General features: G+C 36.0%; 1 protein-coding gene across 4 annotated transcripts in view; it reads left to right on the top strand.

The window, feature by feature from the left end:
- LOC122719870 overlaps positions 1-17,273 on the top strand; it is a 176,542-nt gene that overhangs the window by 80,237 nt on the left and 79,032 nt on the right. For 3 of the 4 annotated variants that reach the window (XM_043946088.1, XM_043946090.1, XM_043946089.1), the window contains one exon: positions 10,217-10,261. The exons of the other annotated variant lie outside the window; for it this stretch is intronic. In XM_043946088.1, the coding sequence (XP_043802023.1) occupies positions 10,217-10,261 (45 nt within the window). The remainder of the gene's footprint in view (positions 1-10,216; positions 10,262-17,273) is intronic. 4 annotated transcript variants of the gene reach the window in all.

Here is a 17,273-nt window from a genome sequence, read left to right as displayed (position 1 = left end):
TCTTGAAATCGAGAAATAATCGTTTCTACATTTCTTCGTGAAATGGGGAGGGGGGCACACGAGCTCGCGTTCCAAGTTTCTTAAAAGTGTTTAGAAATTCTGATTGCAACCCTTCGCGAACGCGTATCCCCCAAGTGGGGAGAGGCCACTTTAAAGGCAATTTTCCCCCGCGTCCCCCTCTTCCTTCTTTTTATACAAGCGCGACTTGTCAAAAATCTTTGAACTTGTTGAAAGTTCCGTGAATTTTGCTACAATTTACCCCATCGCTCCCCTGTTGGTCCTCGTTCGATAAACACTCGATAGAAGAAGAGTAGTTCTCCACGATTCCCTCCCTCCCTCCCTCCCTCCCTCCCCGCGAACTTCTTCCTCGCGACTTGAGCGCATTTAAAATGATCGTCCTTGGAAAGATTTATATCCTGCACAAGAGCAATCTGCTACGTTTCTATTAAATTCGAGAAACAAAATTGTTCGTTCGAGTAAAATATCTTATCTTTGTAACCAAGTAAAATTATTTTTCGTTTGTTTTCTCCCGTTTATTGCTTTTGCAAATAATCATCCAAATGTATGCTTGTAAATTTTATAAAATATTGTAATTTGTTTCTTACGAGTTTTCTTTTTTTTTTTTTTTTTTTATTTTTATTAAATCTCTCATTAATCGAAAGAATTTATGAAAATAATTATTAACGAAAAGAAAAATAATATTGATTTTTCTATCAAATTTTAGATATATATATATATATAAGGAAGATGTAATTCATATAAATCTTTTTCTTTTTTTTTTTTTTTTTTTTTAATATAAAACTCATAGGCACTTAAATACGTAGTTTCGCTGGTTCGTCTCGATTTATGAGTCGACATTTCTGCCTAGTTCTGGCGACCGTGAAATATGCACGTTAAAATGAATCCTCTAAATAATTGAGTCGGGCAGAGTCGAATGAAAATTTCACGTGAACGGTGAAAGATATCCCGCGATTATCCGGAACCAGGCCGAGAGAACTTTTCAATTTACGTTTATCTCGGATGGTATCGCGCATTATCATGGAAATTATTTTTTAACGCGGCTTATATTTTATTTCGCTCGTTTTACCCCCCCTTTCCGATTTTTCTGTCATTTATATTTTAATTCATTTATCGTTTCGCTTTCGTTTTCACGGAGAAAATAATAATAATAATAATAATAATAATAATAATAATAATAATAATAATAATAATAATAATAATAATAATAATAATAATAATAATAATAATAATAATAATAATAATAATAATAATGATACGTTATCGATTTTCGTTAAGTTTTTTTCTTTTTTTTTTTTTTCTTTTTGAAAAATTCGACATCGCAATTTCCACGTCGTTCGTTACTTTTATAATAAATAAAAAAAAAAGCGTAGCTTGAGATGTTGCATAAGATGTTGAAACTTTGTGTAACTCATAAAAGCGTTCAGAGTTCAACTTTCGTTTCAGAAACTTCATTAATTATTTTCGCGATTGTCTCCTTAACTGGAAGTTATCCAACTTTTCAACGAGATTTAGTCGATCAATGTTTAAAATCTGTTTCAATGTTAATCTCACACGCGAAATTTTTCCCCGAGATTCTCCCTCTCATTTTTTTAATTAAAAGAGATTAGAAGAGATTACAAAATTTATATATATATATATTTAATTTCCCAATTATCGAAAATTCGAGCCTCGTAAAGCGTCGATTCCGCTTCGAAAATCAATAATCCTTTACACGCGTGCATTAAAATTACAAAAGAAAAATGACTCAACCAACTCTACTTCTTACAAATTCACGCGTGTTTAAAAATTTATAATCCATTTTCTCGAAAATGAATAGAACCTGGAAAAAAAGAAGTAAAAATTCTTGTTTCCTTATTTTTCCGAAGAAACGAGAGACTGTCAACACCCTCTTTGCGCTCTTTACTCCACACATTAAAATTTGAAACGAAATGGAAAAATCAAAAATCCTCCTCTCTCTTGCGCCGGGAATCACCCCCTTCCCCCTCCACGACAAATTAAAAATTGAAGCAAGATCAAACGAAGCAAAACGTGGACTTTCAGAACACATCAGCTACGATGATCGGGAAGAAAGAAAAGAAAATAAAAAGGAGAGACAAATCGTGCGAAAGAAATAAATATATATATATATATATTCGAGAATAGTGGCGGGATAAGGATGGATTTGGGGATTCTGTTACTCGTCGTGAGTGCATTCTCCGCTCTCTGTCTCCGCATCTGTTGCAGCCGGCTATCCGGCCATCCGGGAGGAGCCTTTGACTCGAATCTCGTTCACCTCTCTCGTAGAATCGGCTCTCTCGTGGTAACCCTAACCGTACACGTTCTAAGCTCCATTCGAGGGTTGCTCCATTCGAGACACATTCGAAAGGGGGAGGGAGAGGGTGACTCGGGGGAGGGGGGGGGGGGAGGTTGGACGAGACGGTTCTTGTATTTCACGCGATCGCACACACCGGGAATGGATCCTGCGTTGTTCAACGTTCTCGAGTTTTTCGAGAGATCGATATTGGATATAGGGGGGTGTCGAACGGTGAATTTCGATGAACGGCCATTTTGCCAGGTTTGAACGAGGAGGGAAGGAACGTTTCGAGCGTGGATATATTGTTATATTATGGTTATTGAATTGATATCGAGTGGATGGATTGATCGCGAGGATGATAAATCGAGAGGGGGGAGAGGGGAATGAATTGGTGTAAAATTGTGCGTGTGATATTTTTCAGACGGAGTATGAAAAAAGATAAAGGATAAAGGTGGGAGAGAAGAATGTTAAGAGATTTTGTTAAGAGATTTCGTTTCGGTTTTAAATTTTTTATTTCTTCGATGGGATCTTGATATCGTATGGAACGTTTGAAAATTGAAGGAAGAAAAGGGGTTAGGTGAAAATTTAGAAAATTTACAGCGTCGCTACGACGTATATTTACTCCTCTATTTATCTTTCGTGAAAATTGTGGTAATAAAAGTTTATGAGTACGTGTTCAAAATTTTGTTTATCATTATTTGCATTAGCTAATAGCTTTCAGCTATATGAAAGTGTATATTTGTATACACATAATGGAAAGATAAATTACATTTATAAAAGAAGGGAAAAGAATATTTGTTTATATTTTATTTGTAGGCATTTGAAAAAATGAAGAAATTATAACAAATCTCTGTTGTTTCTTTCAATATTAATGATATTCACTCATACTTTCCAAGTATACTTTCAATCTAGAACAATGACACTAGCGTAAAATAGACATTCGTCGAAATCACTATACCCTCACGTTGCTACGTAACCAGAATATCCAAACAAATGTTATCGATTACAAGTAGTAGCTGGTTGAATAGCATGAATCAGACGTACAGTACTCTTTCATTGATCAAACAATATACCTGCGCGATACAAGTGGAAATATTTATGCAAAATATACGGAGATCATTGAATGAAACGAAATCAAATCAAATCAAATTTCTCGACCAAAAATATAATAAACGATCATGATCATTAATTAAGCTTCGCAAGTGTTGTAAAATTTCACAATTTTCGACAAAATTCAAAGTTTCAATGAATATCCATCTCGCGATACACGAAAGTAATAAAAACACGAGAATACACGTCCCCAAAATTTCCCCAAAATTCCACCTATAACCAGATCCACTTTAAAACCCACCAATTTCCAACCCCTCTTCCCCGAAAAATCACGAATCGCTACAGGAACGAACAGGAAACTTTCAAGCTCTGACAATTCCTCTAAATAACAGGAAAAACAAACAACCACGAATAATAACGCGTGAAAATAACGATCGACGAAAAACGGATGATCCACGCATCATTCGTCGTAAATCCATAGATGCGATTTAAAAGCGTGGCAATCAAAATTCACTCGGTCGGCTAAACTCCAGAAGCCAGAAACAACCCCCCTCCCCTCCCTCGTTCGATTCCCAATTTTCCCCAATTTCGAAACTCGATTTTTCCTTTTGTCCGACGACGAAAACAAACGTACAAGAACGGAATTCGGCGAGGCGCAATTAAGGGAGGATCAGATATATTTCAACGAGTGGACGGAATCCTCCACTCGTTACCGCAATTACGCCAATTCCTGAGCAACCATCCATATATCCGCGCATTGTGTCTATCCTAGATGGAGACCCATCTGTTTTTGGATCGCCGGTTTGGACAATTGGCCATGCTCTTTCTCCGTCCAGTTGTTGTTTCATACGCGTTTCCAATTACAGAAAGATGCGTGCACGATTGGGAAATTGGGGGAGGGGAGTGGATTCGATTGAGAAGATCGATGATATGGAGAGGAGAGTTTCGAAGGAAATCGAGTGTCTTGGCGTGTACTAAGTTTAAAATTTAATAATGACAGGAAAAAGAATAAGAAAGAAAGAAAGAGAGAGAGAGAGAATTTACGATATTTTTCTGTACAAAGAAAAAAAAATTTCGAAGAAGTTGATCGAATGAATGGAACTTTTTTTGAAAGAATTTTGTTTAGAATTTTTCATATTTGTAGAAAATTGAATCTTTTCCATTTAAGTGGTATAGCATTCTTGATGAAACAAGAGGGAACATCGTTTTCATTTTATAAAAGATACGGATTGAGAGAAAATTTTTCCTCATCCAGGGAGGAAGTCTCATAAAAGATTACCACTTCGCTTAAAATCCCGATACTTCTCCCTTTGTTTGTACAACTTCCGCTCGCAATGACGGAATCTATCAAATGTTGCCAACGGTACCAAGTAAGAAGTAAAAGGAAAAAGCGAGCAACGTAAATAAAATATAAAAGTAATCTCGTTGATCGATCGTTAAGTAATAAAATTTCAAAATATTTTAAAAAATATTATATCTTATGCTCGTGCCGAATAGATAATCCACGATAAATAATCCTTTCTTATTATGTTAATATACGGAAAAATCCGTATAATTGAACGAATAAAATGTACATTCGTTTAATAAATGTTGGAACATCGTAACATCTTTGATGAAAAAAAAAAAAAAAAGAAAAAGAAATTTAATCAAGTGTGGTCGATATTAAAGTAGTTCCATCTCTATCGAGAAACCGTGGAAGATTGCGCTCGATATTCGATCTTTACTTACATTGATCGATATCACTGTCCAATGCTTCCATTCAAAGCTTAACTTATATATATCGGAAAGTGTAATAGAAAATGAGTTCGTTAGAGGCGATTAGGGATGAATTTTCGTGGAATGGAGATCGAGAGGACAAAGGAAATGGTGGATGGTGAAGTGAAGAATTGAGTGGAAGAGGATTATTGAGCGAAAGGGAAGGATGAGGTTAGGAGAGTGAAGGAATTGGAAAAGTGATAGGTATAAAGGTCGAGGGTTAAACGTTAGGCGATAGAAAAGACTTATCGATATCGGAAGCATGGTTTTCTCAAAGATGGAATGAATTTTGTTAAATTTCTTTGAAATAAAATAAAAATTATCCCCGACGAGATAAGAGATCGAGAGAAAAAAATTTCTTTCAAATTGAAAATAAAGCAGTTTAACGTTCAAGTAAGATTTAAATATCAAAAGCCACTTTTTACTCAACTTAATAAGATTAAGAATGCAAAAATAGCAGAAATAATTAAAACAAATTGAAGATCAAGTGCAAAATGCTGAAACGAATTGGAATTGGAATAACCAGGGATTAAAATTACATTTTTTTTTGTTTTTTTTTTTTCCCAAGAAGAAAACAAATGTTTGCCGAAGTGTTTCTAAGATGAAATTCTTCCCGTCGTCTAATGTTGCAGAAAGAACGCGAACAACAAATGGAAACGAGAAAGAATACGCAAGAAAATAGGTGTAGGCGAGGAGGCGGGTGAAAGAAACAAAAGAAAGTGGGAGGTTGTGAAGAGAGAGAGAGAGAGAGAGAGAGAGAGAGAGAGAGAAAACGGAGAGCGACGGAGAAAGAATAAAAGAAGGATTAAATGACTAGGGGAAGAAAGGACGAAACGATAGAAGCAGGAAGCGGAGGGGAGCGAGAGAAAAAATGTAGAATGATGTGAAGATGGCAAAAAGCAAGTAAGAAAGAGTGAGTCATTTGTTCGGCTTTATATCTGGCGTATCGTGTTAGTGTGTATATGAGTGTAAGAGATCTCGAAGATTGAAATATCGATGTTGAACAGTGAGATCGCTCGGAGAAATATAAATTCGAGACCTGCTATTATTTACTAAAAAGCGTACGTCGAAATAAATGTACAGATATTTTTCTCTCCGCGGGGAGAGAATTCATTGTTGGATAAAAGAAAAGTAAGTGTATTAAAATGGGGACAACCACAATTTACTAAAAAAAAAAAAAAAAAAAAGTAGATATTATTTTTACATCGAAAACGAATTCTCTGTTCGAATAAAAAAATTATTATTATTATTAAATTACGACAAAGAATAGAATTTCCACTTTCGAAAGATCTTCGAAAAAGTGAAAGAAATTTTTCTCCATACTTTCCTTTCCACTATAATCCTACGTTCTTACGTATCAACAATTTAATCCATGTGATTTTTCAAAAATAGAACGTTCCGAGAACAACAAAAATTATAATAAAAATCACGCAAAACATTTACGCTTAAAAAAATTCTCACGCGTTTATTTATTGTTTGTATTATAAATTCGAAAAAACTCGAAATAACTTTGCAACTTCTCGAAAGTTAGCGGCGTACACTTGTCAAGCAACAAATCGAAAAATCAAAAATTGCTCGAGGGAAGGAGGGAAAAATAGTTCGAGAGAGAAGGAAACGAACGGAGGGGAATAAAAATGGGGGAATGGTTTACCCCTCTCTCTTCCCCCCTCCCACCCCTCTCCCTTCCCTTCGGCTGAATTTTTCATTTACACTCGCTACTCAATTACGCGGAGGATTTATCGCGTTAAAGCATATTTTGCAGCGGACAGGGCGAAGCACCGAGGCCAACTGCAGGATAAGCTTTGGCTAAATAATTGCACCGTGTCGCGACGCACCTCTGCAACACTTCTCCTGGAGTCCTTTTCTTTCCAGTCGTTCTTCTCGTTCCACCCAACCTCTCCACCCTTTCAAACATCGTGGAAAGAGTTTAAGCGTCTCCTCCTCCTCCTCCTCCTCCTCTTTCTTTTTCTCCTCCTCTTCTTCCTCCTTCCCCTCCTCTCGCGCTGCTTCAGTTTATGCCTCGTCTTTCGAGTTGGTCTTTTAATTTAATTACGAGCAGAATCATCTGTACGTGATAGCCTAAGGAGGCAGACTTGGCGAAGAAAATTCGAATATTTCTTGCGTTTCGTTCCAAGAATTTGTCTTGGAAGCGCGATCCCTGAGATTAGATCGAGGGATTACGTTTAGAAGAAATTTAAGAACGAGATAGGTTTGTAAATTTATTTTGTTATTCATTCGATTCTTCGACGATTCTTGATCGCGAAGTTCGATCAATGATTTGTGAGAAACGAAGGGTGAATGTGAAATGAAATAATAAATTCATCAGAAACGGAATTTCCCGATGACGCTTCGCCTATTGATCGATGTTGATACGAAGTGGTCCATCATTTGTGATAACATTTCATGTTATGGGGATAGTTGGCGATTTGATTTAGATCGATCGTTTCAGGGTATATAACTTGGATATTAACGAGCTAACGTTTCATTTTTATTCGTACTTTTAATTCAATAAACATACATTGCATAATAAAATGAATAAATGTTATAAAATAATATTATAAGTTATAACAATATTCTTCTCAAATTATGATAATATTTCAAATATTGGGCTTATAATTTTCAACAGTTATTCCCATTAATTGCTTAATTAATGCAAAAACGATACACCGTGCATCAATTTCAATGCAAAAAAATAGAACACTTAAGAGATAGGAGTGCACACAGAGGACACGTGTCAATTTTAACATCCCCCTTTACGTAACGCTAGGTTTTAACGACACGTAGATTTATACAAACAAATTTATACGTGACACAATTCTCGACAGCAACTTGTCATCTAGTTCAAAAAAAAAGAAAATAAACATGAAGGATGTTAAACGTGGACACACACGTTATCTGTCAAATCCACGTTCTAATAACCAATTTTTTTTTAAACGCAGATACGACGAAGAATTATTATAAAAAAAAGAGTTTGTTGAATAGACAATGTGTGTTTAAAATTGTATTCTCTTCAGCAACAAGCAAAATGTGAAATTAGTATAAAATAATCACTATAGAAAGTTAAATTATTTTCCTAAACAAAATATCTCATATTTCAAGTTTAAACATAGGATCATCATATTGCAATTTTTTTCATTCTTAAATATTCACTTCTAGATGAAAATTTCTATATTTTCTTTACAAGTGTAGAATTTAAAATAAGAAAAAATAATAGAAAAAGATATTACGTCAAGCTAATCTTAATTTCATAAAATATCTACTAAAAGGAAATTTATTTGAATAATTGTCTTTATTAATTCAACATCCGAATCTTATATTATATTATCATTCTAAATAATGGAAAATTATGTTAAGAATACTCGTGCAATCAAGTCGTTCCTAATTCTACAAAGTATAATATTTACATTAAGAAATTTATTTAAATAATCGTCAAACGTGTTTCTATCACGAAATCCTATCGGTTCTAAATTTTCCAATAATAAAATTCCAAACTCTCGAATTCTTACATCAATTACGAGCGAGGATAAAAAAATTTCTCGGCAGAGAAAATGAAAAATTAAATTCCGTATCTCAAAAATAGAATTAATCCATCTATCGAGTGTTTTAATAAATCGAGAGAAGAGAATTGAAGGAAGGATCGAGCGGGCGACAGATCGAAAGAGATTCGCGATGGAGGATCGGCGTCACCTCTCCGACTCGTTTTTCGGCGTGTGATCAAAACCTGTACGGTTACCAAAATGCCGCCGATGGAGAATGCGCTCCTTAGGACCGCGAGTTATTTTAAGAGAACTGGTTTGGTCGCCGTGCTATATTTACTTTTCTCCGCCGCGCCAAAGTCATTGACAGCGTCCTCTTGCGTGGTCCTCGCCATCCTCGTCCTTCGAATTTCGTCTCCTCGTCCTCCCTGTATCATCCATTCCTCTCAATATTCCTCCAACGCGCGTTTATCTTCGCGCGTTATCGAACGTGCATCACCCATCACTTTCGATAATTCTTAGGCTGAGAAGATTATGGAGAGATTTGAAGACGGAGCGGGACGGAGCAGCTCGAGAGAACAATGGGCCAGAAAGGGTAATTTTTTTTAAGAATTCGAAGATGCGCTCGAGGACGTTGAACGATAGATCGAGAAGACAATGATGGAGATTTTAAACCCGAATTCGATTCTCAGCTTCATTCTTGCGGGAAGCCATGCGCGGGTTCGATACTTGCGGGGTTTTAACGTGTTTAACCGCGTTCGATTGTATTGTATGCAGATTCGCTTTGGTATTTTATTCGTTAGGTATCGTTGGATAGATAGGAAAAATAATATTATTAGTTTTGGAGGTACTGTTATGATATTGAATCAATTTTAGCGTAATATAATATATTTATAATATATTTGATGCAATGATAATGATTATCGTGGCAAGCGTTTCTCTCTTTGCGCATTCCCTTTCTGAGAGAGATATTTGATTAATAATCTTTTGAATAATCGTTTGTTGCGATTCATTACATTGCGACGCGGGAAAAACGATTTTTCGTGATTCGAAACGGTAATTTTACACCTCGTGGTGAATTCGTTTTGGAGATAAAACAAGGATCCGAAGAAGAAGGCAGCGTTAATTTTATCTAAACCGAATTGCTTTAACCGGGGTACTTTAAATTCCAGGTCAACAGGGTAAAACTGTCTTTGTTATTTTCGTAAACGTTTATTCTCGCTTTGCCAGATATTTTTAGCCGTGACTCCGCGCTAAACACCATGCAACTTACTACACCCTGTCATCCGCTTGTGCATCCGGAATATTGTTCCGTCCGAATTTATACGAAATTAATGCCACCTTGCCGAGTCTCGAGAACGAGAAATTCGAGACTTTATAACGCGAGTTAACCGGAGTCGTTGTAAAATTTCTGGAAGTACGTATATTTAAAGCTTAAAGCTCTTGTTATATACGTGTCTTTGGACCGAGATAAATTTCTTTCACGGGGGAAAAAGGAATAAAGGAGATTGAAAAATAAAAATAAAAGTTTGGGGAGGAAGAAAAATATATATATATATATAAAATAACAAATATTATCGTCAAATATTTCGATATTATTTTAATTTTTTTTTTATTGCAGGTAATATTTCAACTATAAACGAGCTGCAAAATATAACGTCTTATCGTAAGTACCTAAGAGGTAATCTCACAATCAGTTTAGAGATTTTTTTAATTTCACGCTAAATTAAGATTCCCATTTTACCTGGTCTGATTTTCTGTTAAATTAAACGTAAATCCAAACATTTATTATTACATTTCTATAACACACCTATAATAATGCTCGTATAATATAATCTTAATCGTGAAAATATCAATCGAAAAATAATTCTTCTTTTAAACCTTAAACCTTCACAACGCAAAAAATTGAAAATACGTTTCTATTAAAAAGAAATGTACTACGTTAAAATCAGAATAAATACATTTCCGCTCGAATAGGTTAGTCGAACTCGAAATATTCCAAATATCCGGCTTTTCAATTCGATTTTCGAAAATCCAACCAATCGCCAAACTCGACACAAGCGAAATCGTCGCCCGAAACGTTTTAGCAACTACTCTTAGCAACGCGTCGATTGAAATAATTCGCGAAAATTCGATTCCATTAGGCAGCGACTAGAGTTGGAGAGCGCCACGGATATTTAGTTATTACGTTAGAATCCGTGGGCTTCGCCACGTAGTTTAAACTGTGAACGCAAGGCTTCCTCGGGGAATTCGCCGATTAAGTCGGTAATGAGCGAGATGTGTGTCACGTTAAACTCGGCTGGATACTCCGCTTACGGCCACGTCTCGGAAATGAATTCCTATCCGGGGACGTAATTCGCGGGGAGGAATTTAAACGGGATAAATAACGCGATTAATACACGTCTAATTAATATTTGCATCAAGATGTTTGCGCGGGATCGTTCATCACTCGCGGTGATATCTCGCGCCGGCTTTCAGATATTTATCGATCTTCTCGAGCGAGACCCGACGCTTTAAAATGCTCGCTGTTTAAACTCGCCGTTGTTAAACACCCGCTCAACTTTCCATCCTAAGTGTTCGATTACGATCCAGTTTTGTTCCCCTCCCTTTCTTATTTCGTTTCTGCCGTGAATAACGCGAACGGATGGAAAAATTTATGCTTTTATGCTTTTCGACCTCGAAGGAGATAACTTGGCGATTTAATATCCGTTCCAGTAACTTTTTCTTTTGTGAAACTCTTCGTGTTAAATTGTTTTAATATCAACATAGAGAGTTGTTTTCTCGTTTTATATTAATTTAGTTAATAATTTTTTCTCTCGATATATTTTAATTTTATTCCTATTGTATTTAAATATACAGGTGTTACAGGTAATCTTAATGTCGATATAATACACATCGATTTAATTATACGTAATACGTGTTAATATATTTATAGAATTTAAGGAGAGTTAATTGTAGAAGCGAAACAAAAATTGATGTATCTTTCTATCTCTAATGCGTTTCGTTTGATTTAAGCAAATTTAAATTGCTTAATAATTTAACAATTAAGTAAGACATCATAAATTTTCGTAAAATTTGATAAATATCTTAATTCTTACAACGGTGCAAAACGTTAGGTAAATTGATTGGAAAGAAAATCATCGTGGTTCGAGCGAAAATTCGAATCCATTGCCTTTCTCTCGCTCGATACCTCATTACGAGGATAAAACGATTATCGATGCAATGTCGTTTGAATCTCGCGCCGCCTAAAGGCATGTACCGACAATGCGCATGGCATAGTAATTTATGTATCGAGCTCGTGACGGTCTAGTTTCACCATTATTACGTTCCTGTATTTTTCCCGTATCCTTTCCTTTCCTCTCGTCTTGCCGCATTCTGCAACGATTTCAACGTCACGGTATTTGACATGACGATTTTATTGTTCGAAAACAATGGAATTTATATTCAAAGTGAATTAATGGATGGAATATTGCCATTTCTGTTAAATGGATCCTACCCTATGCTATGCTCTATTTCTAGACGAATATAAATTAAATGAATATTCTTCAATAGGTTCTTCTTTTTAGTTAGGTAAAATCTTTTCAAATTTTTTACAGAAATTGTTTATAAATTATACACAGAGAAGCGTAACAACAATTCAACATTCTTATATAAATAATAATTCAAACGGAATACGATAAATAAATCGTTTTTCTTTTTTTTTCCTTTTCTTTTCTTTTCTTTTGCTCGCGAATTAGAAATTCTTTCAAAATCGAACAAAGAATTCGAATCATTCTTAAAATCAAGCTACGTTAAAAAAAAAAAAGAAGAAAAAAAAAGTTAGAAACTCTCTCTTCCACTTTCTACTTACTTTATACCTTCTAATTAATTCGAACGTACAATTGTCGAGGCACGCACGTTTCCAAACCATCCTTTAATTATCGAAGATCAACGTTTCGTGTCGAGATTCACTGTGCAACTGCAACAGGAATCGCATCGTTTCCACGAAACGCAATACGGTTGAACGTATTTCTGGTATGTCTCACTGTTCTTCCGGAACACTTTGAGGCTCGCTGCGACGCGTTTTCCCGCACGTGCATGCGCGCTTGCGATCACATGGGACCCACGTTGTAGCGAAGTGAATCTCGAGCCGAGGTAAATGCTCGATTACACCGAACCGTTCGAAACCGTGTTCCCGTAACTAATCTTCTCTCTGCAATTCCATATATTGGAAATACAATTGTATTATGAATTTGAGGTGGATTTTCTATTAATAATGCAACTCTAAATCGATTTTTTTCTTTACATTTTATTCTTCCATTAATCATTTTATTTATAATTATTTTACACTTATTTGCCCTTCATTTAACAGGATCTTCAAACCCTTTAGGATCAAATTATAACAATTATAAAATTACATTTCATCCATACTTTTCAATTAAAGATTTATTAGGATTTTATCTAATTTTATTAATTTTTATATTAATTAAGTAAAGTCGTATACGAGGAAATTTGGAGGAAGCGCAGCTGTCGAACCGTTCTTGTCACACGTTTCCAATTTTACATGAAACTTCTAATTGCGGGGCGAATAACGAACTGTGTTATCGAGGAAGAGAAATTTTGGAAGTAATTAAGAATAAATAAGAATAATTGAAATCTTTGGTTGTGCATAAGTCGAGGAATCGTTAATGAATGGAATTTTTTGAGTGTAATATTTGGAAACAATGCGATTATTTGAATAGATTTTTTTTCTGTTGGAAAAGTGTCGCGAGTCATCTTTTTTTAAGGAAAAAGAAAAGAAAGTTTCAAATCATCGTTGACAAAATTTTGAAATACAAATTGTTTCTTAAGAAAATATTCGACGAGAAAGAGGCTTCTCTGTGAAACGGCGACGAAAGATATGTCGCGATAAGAGAATTGATCATGAAATCTCCAATTCAGCAATGAAAGAAAGTTTACCGTGAAATTTGTAATTGTAATAATTAGACGATGGGTAAAGATTATAAAGTCGTAGTTGAAAATGAAATAACGTAAAGGATTAGAAGCGCTGCTAATTAATTGAGAAAAGAATAATCAGAAAAAAAGAACATATCGGAATAATTAATTATATTCTCTAGATGGAATCAAATTACATCGAGTGAAATTACTGTTTGATTCGAGGAGCGCGGTTAATTAACTGTCCAGAGAAAAGATTTTTAATTACCGAGATAAGGATTCAAAGACAAATAACGAATTTTCTGAATGTGAACGAGATTCGAGAGAAATACGAAAGAGTGTTTTTTTTTTCTTTTTCTTTCTTTTTTTTTTTTTTTTTTTTTTTTTTAATTACAATAGAAAGTACAACTTAATTAGCAAAGGAAAAACGGTAACTTGGCACAAAGCAGTGGCAGTAATGCGATAATTAAACAGAGCCAAATACGTTAGTCAGTTAATCTTGTTTTATTTATTAACCCTTTTCTTTAAGCATTCTTTAAGATAATCCCGTATGCTTGGATTCATTTGAATCGCTGGAAATTTAAATGACCGCCTTAATGTATATTATATCAAGTAGATTAATTACGAGATTATAACCTCGTTCTATCTCCAATGTTCTTTTCTTTCTTAAATAAATATCGTTCGAATTGTTCAAATTGTACTGAATGTTATCAAAAAAAAGAAATGCCGCTTTAAAACTTTTTATAAATATTTTATATATATTCTCTCGCGTTATTTTCGAATACAGTTCTCTGCAAAAATTTATCTATAATAAAATTACCAAAAAAAAAAGAAAAAAGAAATTGAAAGATCAACACTCTTTAAAAATAATAAAATTTAAGTTCCGAAAGATCTCGGATCACTCTTCCATTCGTATACACTACTTCCATCACACTACTTTCATCGTTAATCTAAATTATTACCCATCATCATCATTATCATCATCATCATCATCATCATCATCATCATCATCATCGACGAGGAGAAAGAACGGCAACCGACTCGGCGCATAGCTCAATCCCGGAGGAATTCGCGATCACGCAAGGAGCATTAGAAATAGACCTAACCAGCGCCGACAGGGAACCCCTAAGAAGAAGAAGACTGGAGCGAAGAGGAAGTATAATAATTGGATGTCAACAGGCGCGAGCGCGCGTAACATTGGCGCACGTACGATTCTGCTAACCCATGTCATTCCATCCATTCCAACTCCATCTTGCGTCTTCCACATTCTCTCCTCCTCCTCCTCCTCTTTCTCCTTAAAAAGAGAACCTCTGCTCCTCGTCATCTCCTCCTCCTCCTCTCCTCCTTCTCCTTTCCTTCTTCTTCTTCTTCTTCTTCTTCTTCTCCTTCTTCTTCTTCTTCTTCTTCTTCTTCTTCTTCTTCTTCTTCTTCTTCCTGCTCTGCCTCGCCACTGCTGACAACCCGCCGCGTAAATAAAATAAGAGAGCTGCTGACAGTTAGCCTGCCCCCTAACTGCGCGTTACGCGCTTGTAGAATAAATTGATATGTCACCGACAGAGTTAATAAAGTTAATCGGGGATGCAAAGTAAATTAACGGCACCCTGTCGGGGGAGGAAAGTTTAAGAGGAGCGTGACGAAGGTCGGATCGAGTTGGGATCCAAGTTGGAGGATTCGAGGAATGGACGGATGGATAAGGGTGAAACAAATCGTATCGAAGGTGGAAAGTACCTCGGAGATTGGGAAGGTTGTTCGTTATCGGGAGTTGGAGAGTTATTTGTAAGCGATCGTGAAGATTGTCGGGAAGATGGGAAATCGATATGTGGAAGAATAGTTGCGTGAACGAGTTTGGAGGAGGGAATCTTTTATCGTGTCATAAGTGAACAAAGTATCGTTAGTATCATAGAAAAATAATTAAGGATTGTTTATTCGTGTCATTTTGCGACGATATATTTGTGTTTCTTTTTCATATCGATCTTACATCTTTCCAATCATTCAAGTTTGACAACAGGACGAAAAGATCATTTTCTTTCTCCAAATTTTAATAATAAACTGTATATCCATCTGACTTCTCGAGTCCAAAGTAATTCGAGTGCAGGAAAAGTTATTCCATATTTTTTAAAACCGTTAAAATTTATACTTCGTTCGTTGATTGGGGACCATCGTCTGTTGAGCAAAAATGAGGCGGAAAATGAATAGTGCCACCGTCCCAGGAGTGTAATCCCGATTATTTAATGGGTCAAGAGGCCCGGCAACAAAGCAGACGGAAATTAGAGATATTCGTCAGCGGTCTGGGTGGTATTCGCGTGTTCATTTCCCCTTTGGCCGGGTTATTCGTCGCCCTCGGTCACACCCACCCCCCCCCCTCCCCCTAGCGGGTGGCCAGGCACTCGGCCAACTTGATTTTGATCTCCGACAGGAACACCCGTTCTTGTACACCACACTCGAGATCCGTCGCGCTCTCGTGACCGTTTGTCCTAGAATCGTGTCGTGCACAAGCCTCCTCTCATTGTTGGATCGCGTCGACACGTTTCCCTTTTGCCGTTGCGCATCTCTCTTGACGCGTCGATCGAGAACTTTGATTCGGGAGAAATGGATCGAGAGAAGTTCCGTTCGAAGTCGAGCAAGATGTTAATGATTCCTCTTTCTCTTTTTTTTTTTTTTTTTTTTTTTTTTTTTTTTTTTGGATGAATATATTTTTTTTTTTGGCGATTCGAAGAATGACGATGCGCGAATGGAGGACTTTTGGAGAACTTTTTGATTTCGAGTAGAGTTTATATTAATTGGTAAAATTATTGGTATAATAATTATCTTCCAAGATCTTTCCTCGTACGTTCTTGGCTTTTCAACGAAAAATAGTTAAGAATGTTGTGAATAATCATGTGTTTATTACACACTGTCTGTAGATCTCGCGATATTCTTTTAAAAAGACATTTAAAAATAATTTGGATTAATTATTGCTTTCGATAAAATGAAAATTTTTATCTTTGGAAAGCTTTATCCAACACGGATATACAATATATTTATCTTTCAAATTATATCTTGAATTATATCTTTGAATTATATCTTTCAAATTATATCTTGGATCAAGCACGAATTTGATTAAGAGGTAATACCCGTTTATGTAATTCGAAAAATCGCAAATTCCCATACATAAATTACCATATAAATTATCTATCCAGACGAATCTTCCTTAAAAACATTCTTAGCCAAGAATTACCTCCGTTCCATCCGTTAATGATGAAACGTGTCTGCGAGGCGAAAGCAACGATCGAAGGTTTCGCGCACGATATCTATCATTTCTCTGAAATATCGCCGAGGACGATGGTGTTATCTTATCCGGAAGAATAATATCGCGCTTGTCCACGATTACACGAAATGCAACTTGTACCGGCCACTTGAAATCCCTGATGTAATGCAATAAACCGTCCACGACGGTTGGTCGGATGTCGGTGATTCGTGCGATCACCTCACGTTCGCCCGTTATTCGAGCGGACGGCGTCTGCTAATTCGGTCGAGAGAGAGAGAGAGAGAGAGAGAGAGAGAGAGAGAGAGAGAGAGAGAGAGAGATCATTTCCAAATAGTTTCGCGGGAGGACGAGGCGTGTAGAGAGCGCGAGCGCGCCATTTATTTCGGAACGAAACGGGCGAAAGTTGGAAAGCGTTAAATTTCGAGCCGATGTCGAGCCCGTGAGACGCTTTAAATCTTCACCCAAGCTTGTTTCATTTATCAAAAACAGGATGTTGTTTGCGCGTTTGGAAAAGTTT

This window comes from Apis laboriosa, unplaced genomic scaffold (genome assembly GCF_014066325.1).
Source record: "Apis laboriosa isolate Shangri-la unplaced genomic scaffold, ASM1406632v1 scaffold9_cov152, whole genome shotgun sequence".
Lineage (NCBI taxonomy): Eukaryota > Metazoa > Arthropoda > Insecta > Hymenoptera > Apidae > Apis > Apis laboriosa.
The sequence above is the reverse complement of the archived record's forward strand: the minus strand, read 5'-3'. Positions and strand labels throughout refer to the sequence as shown.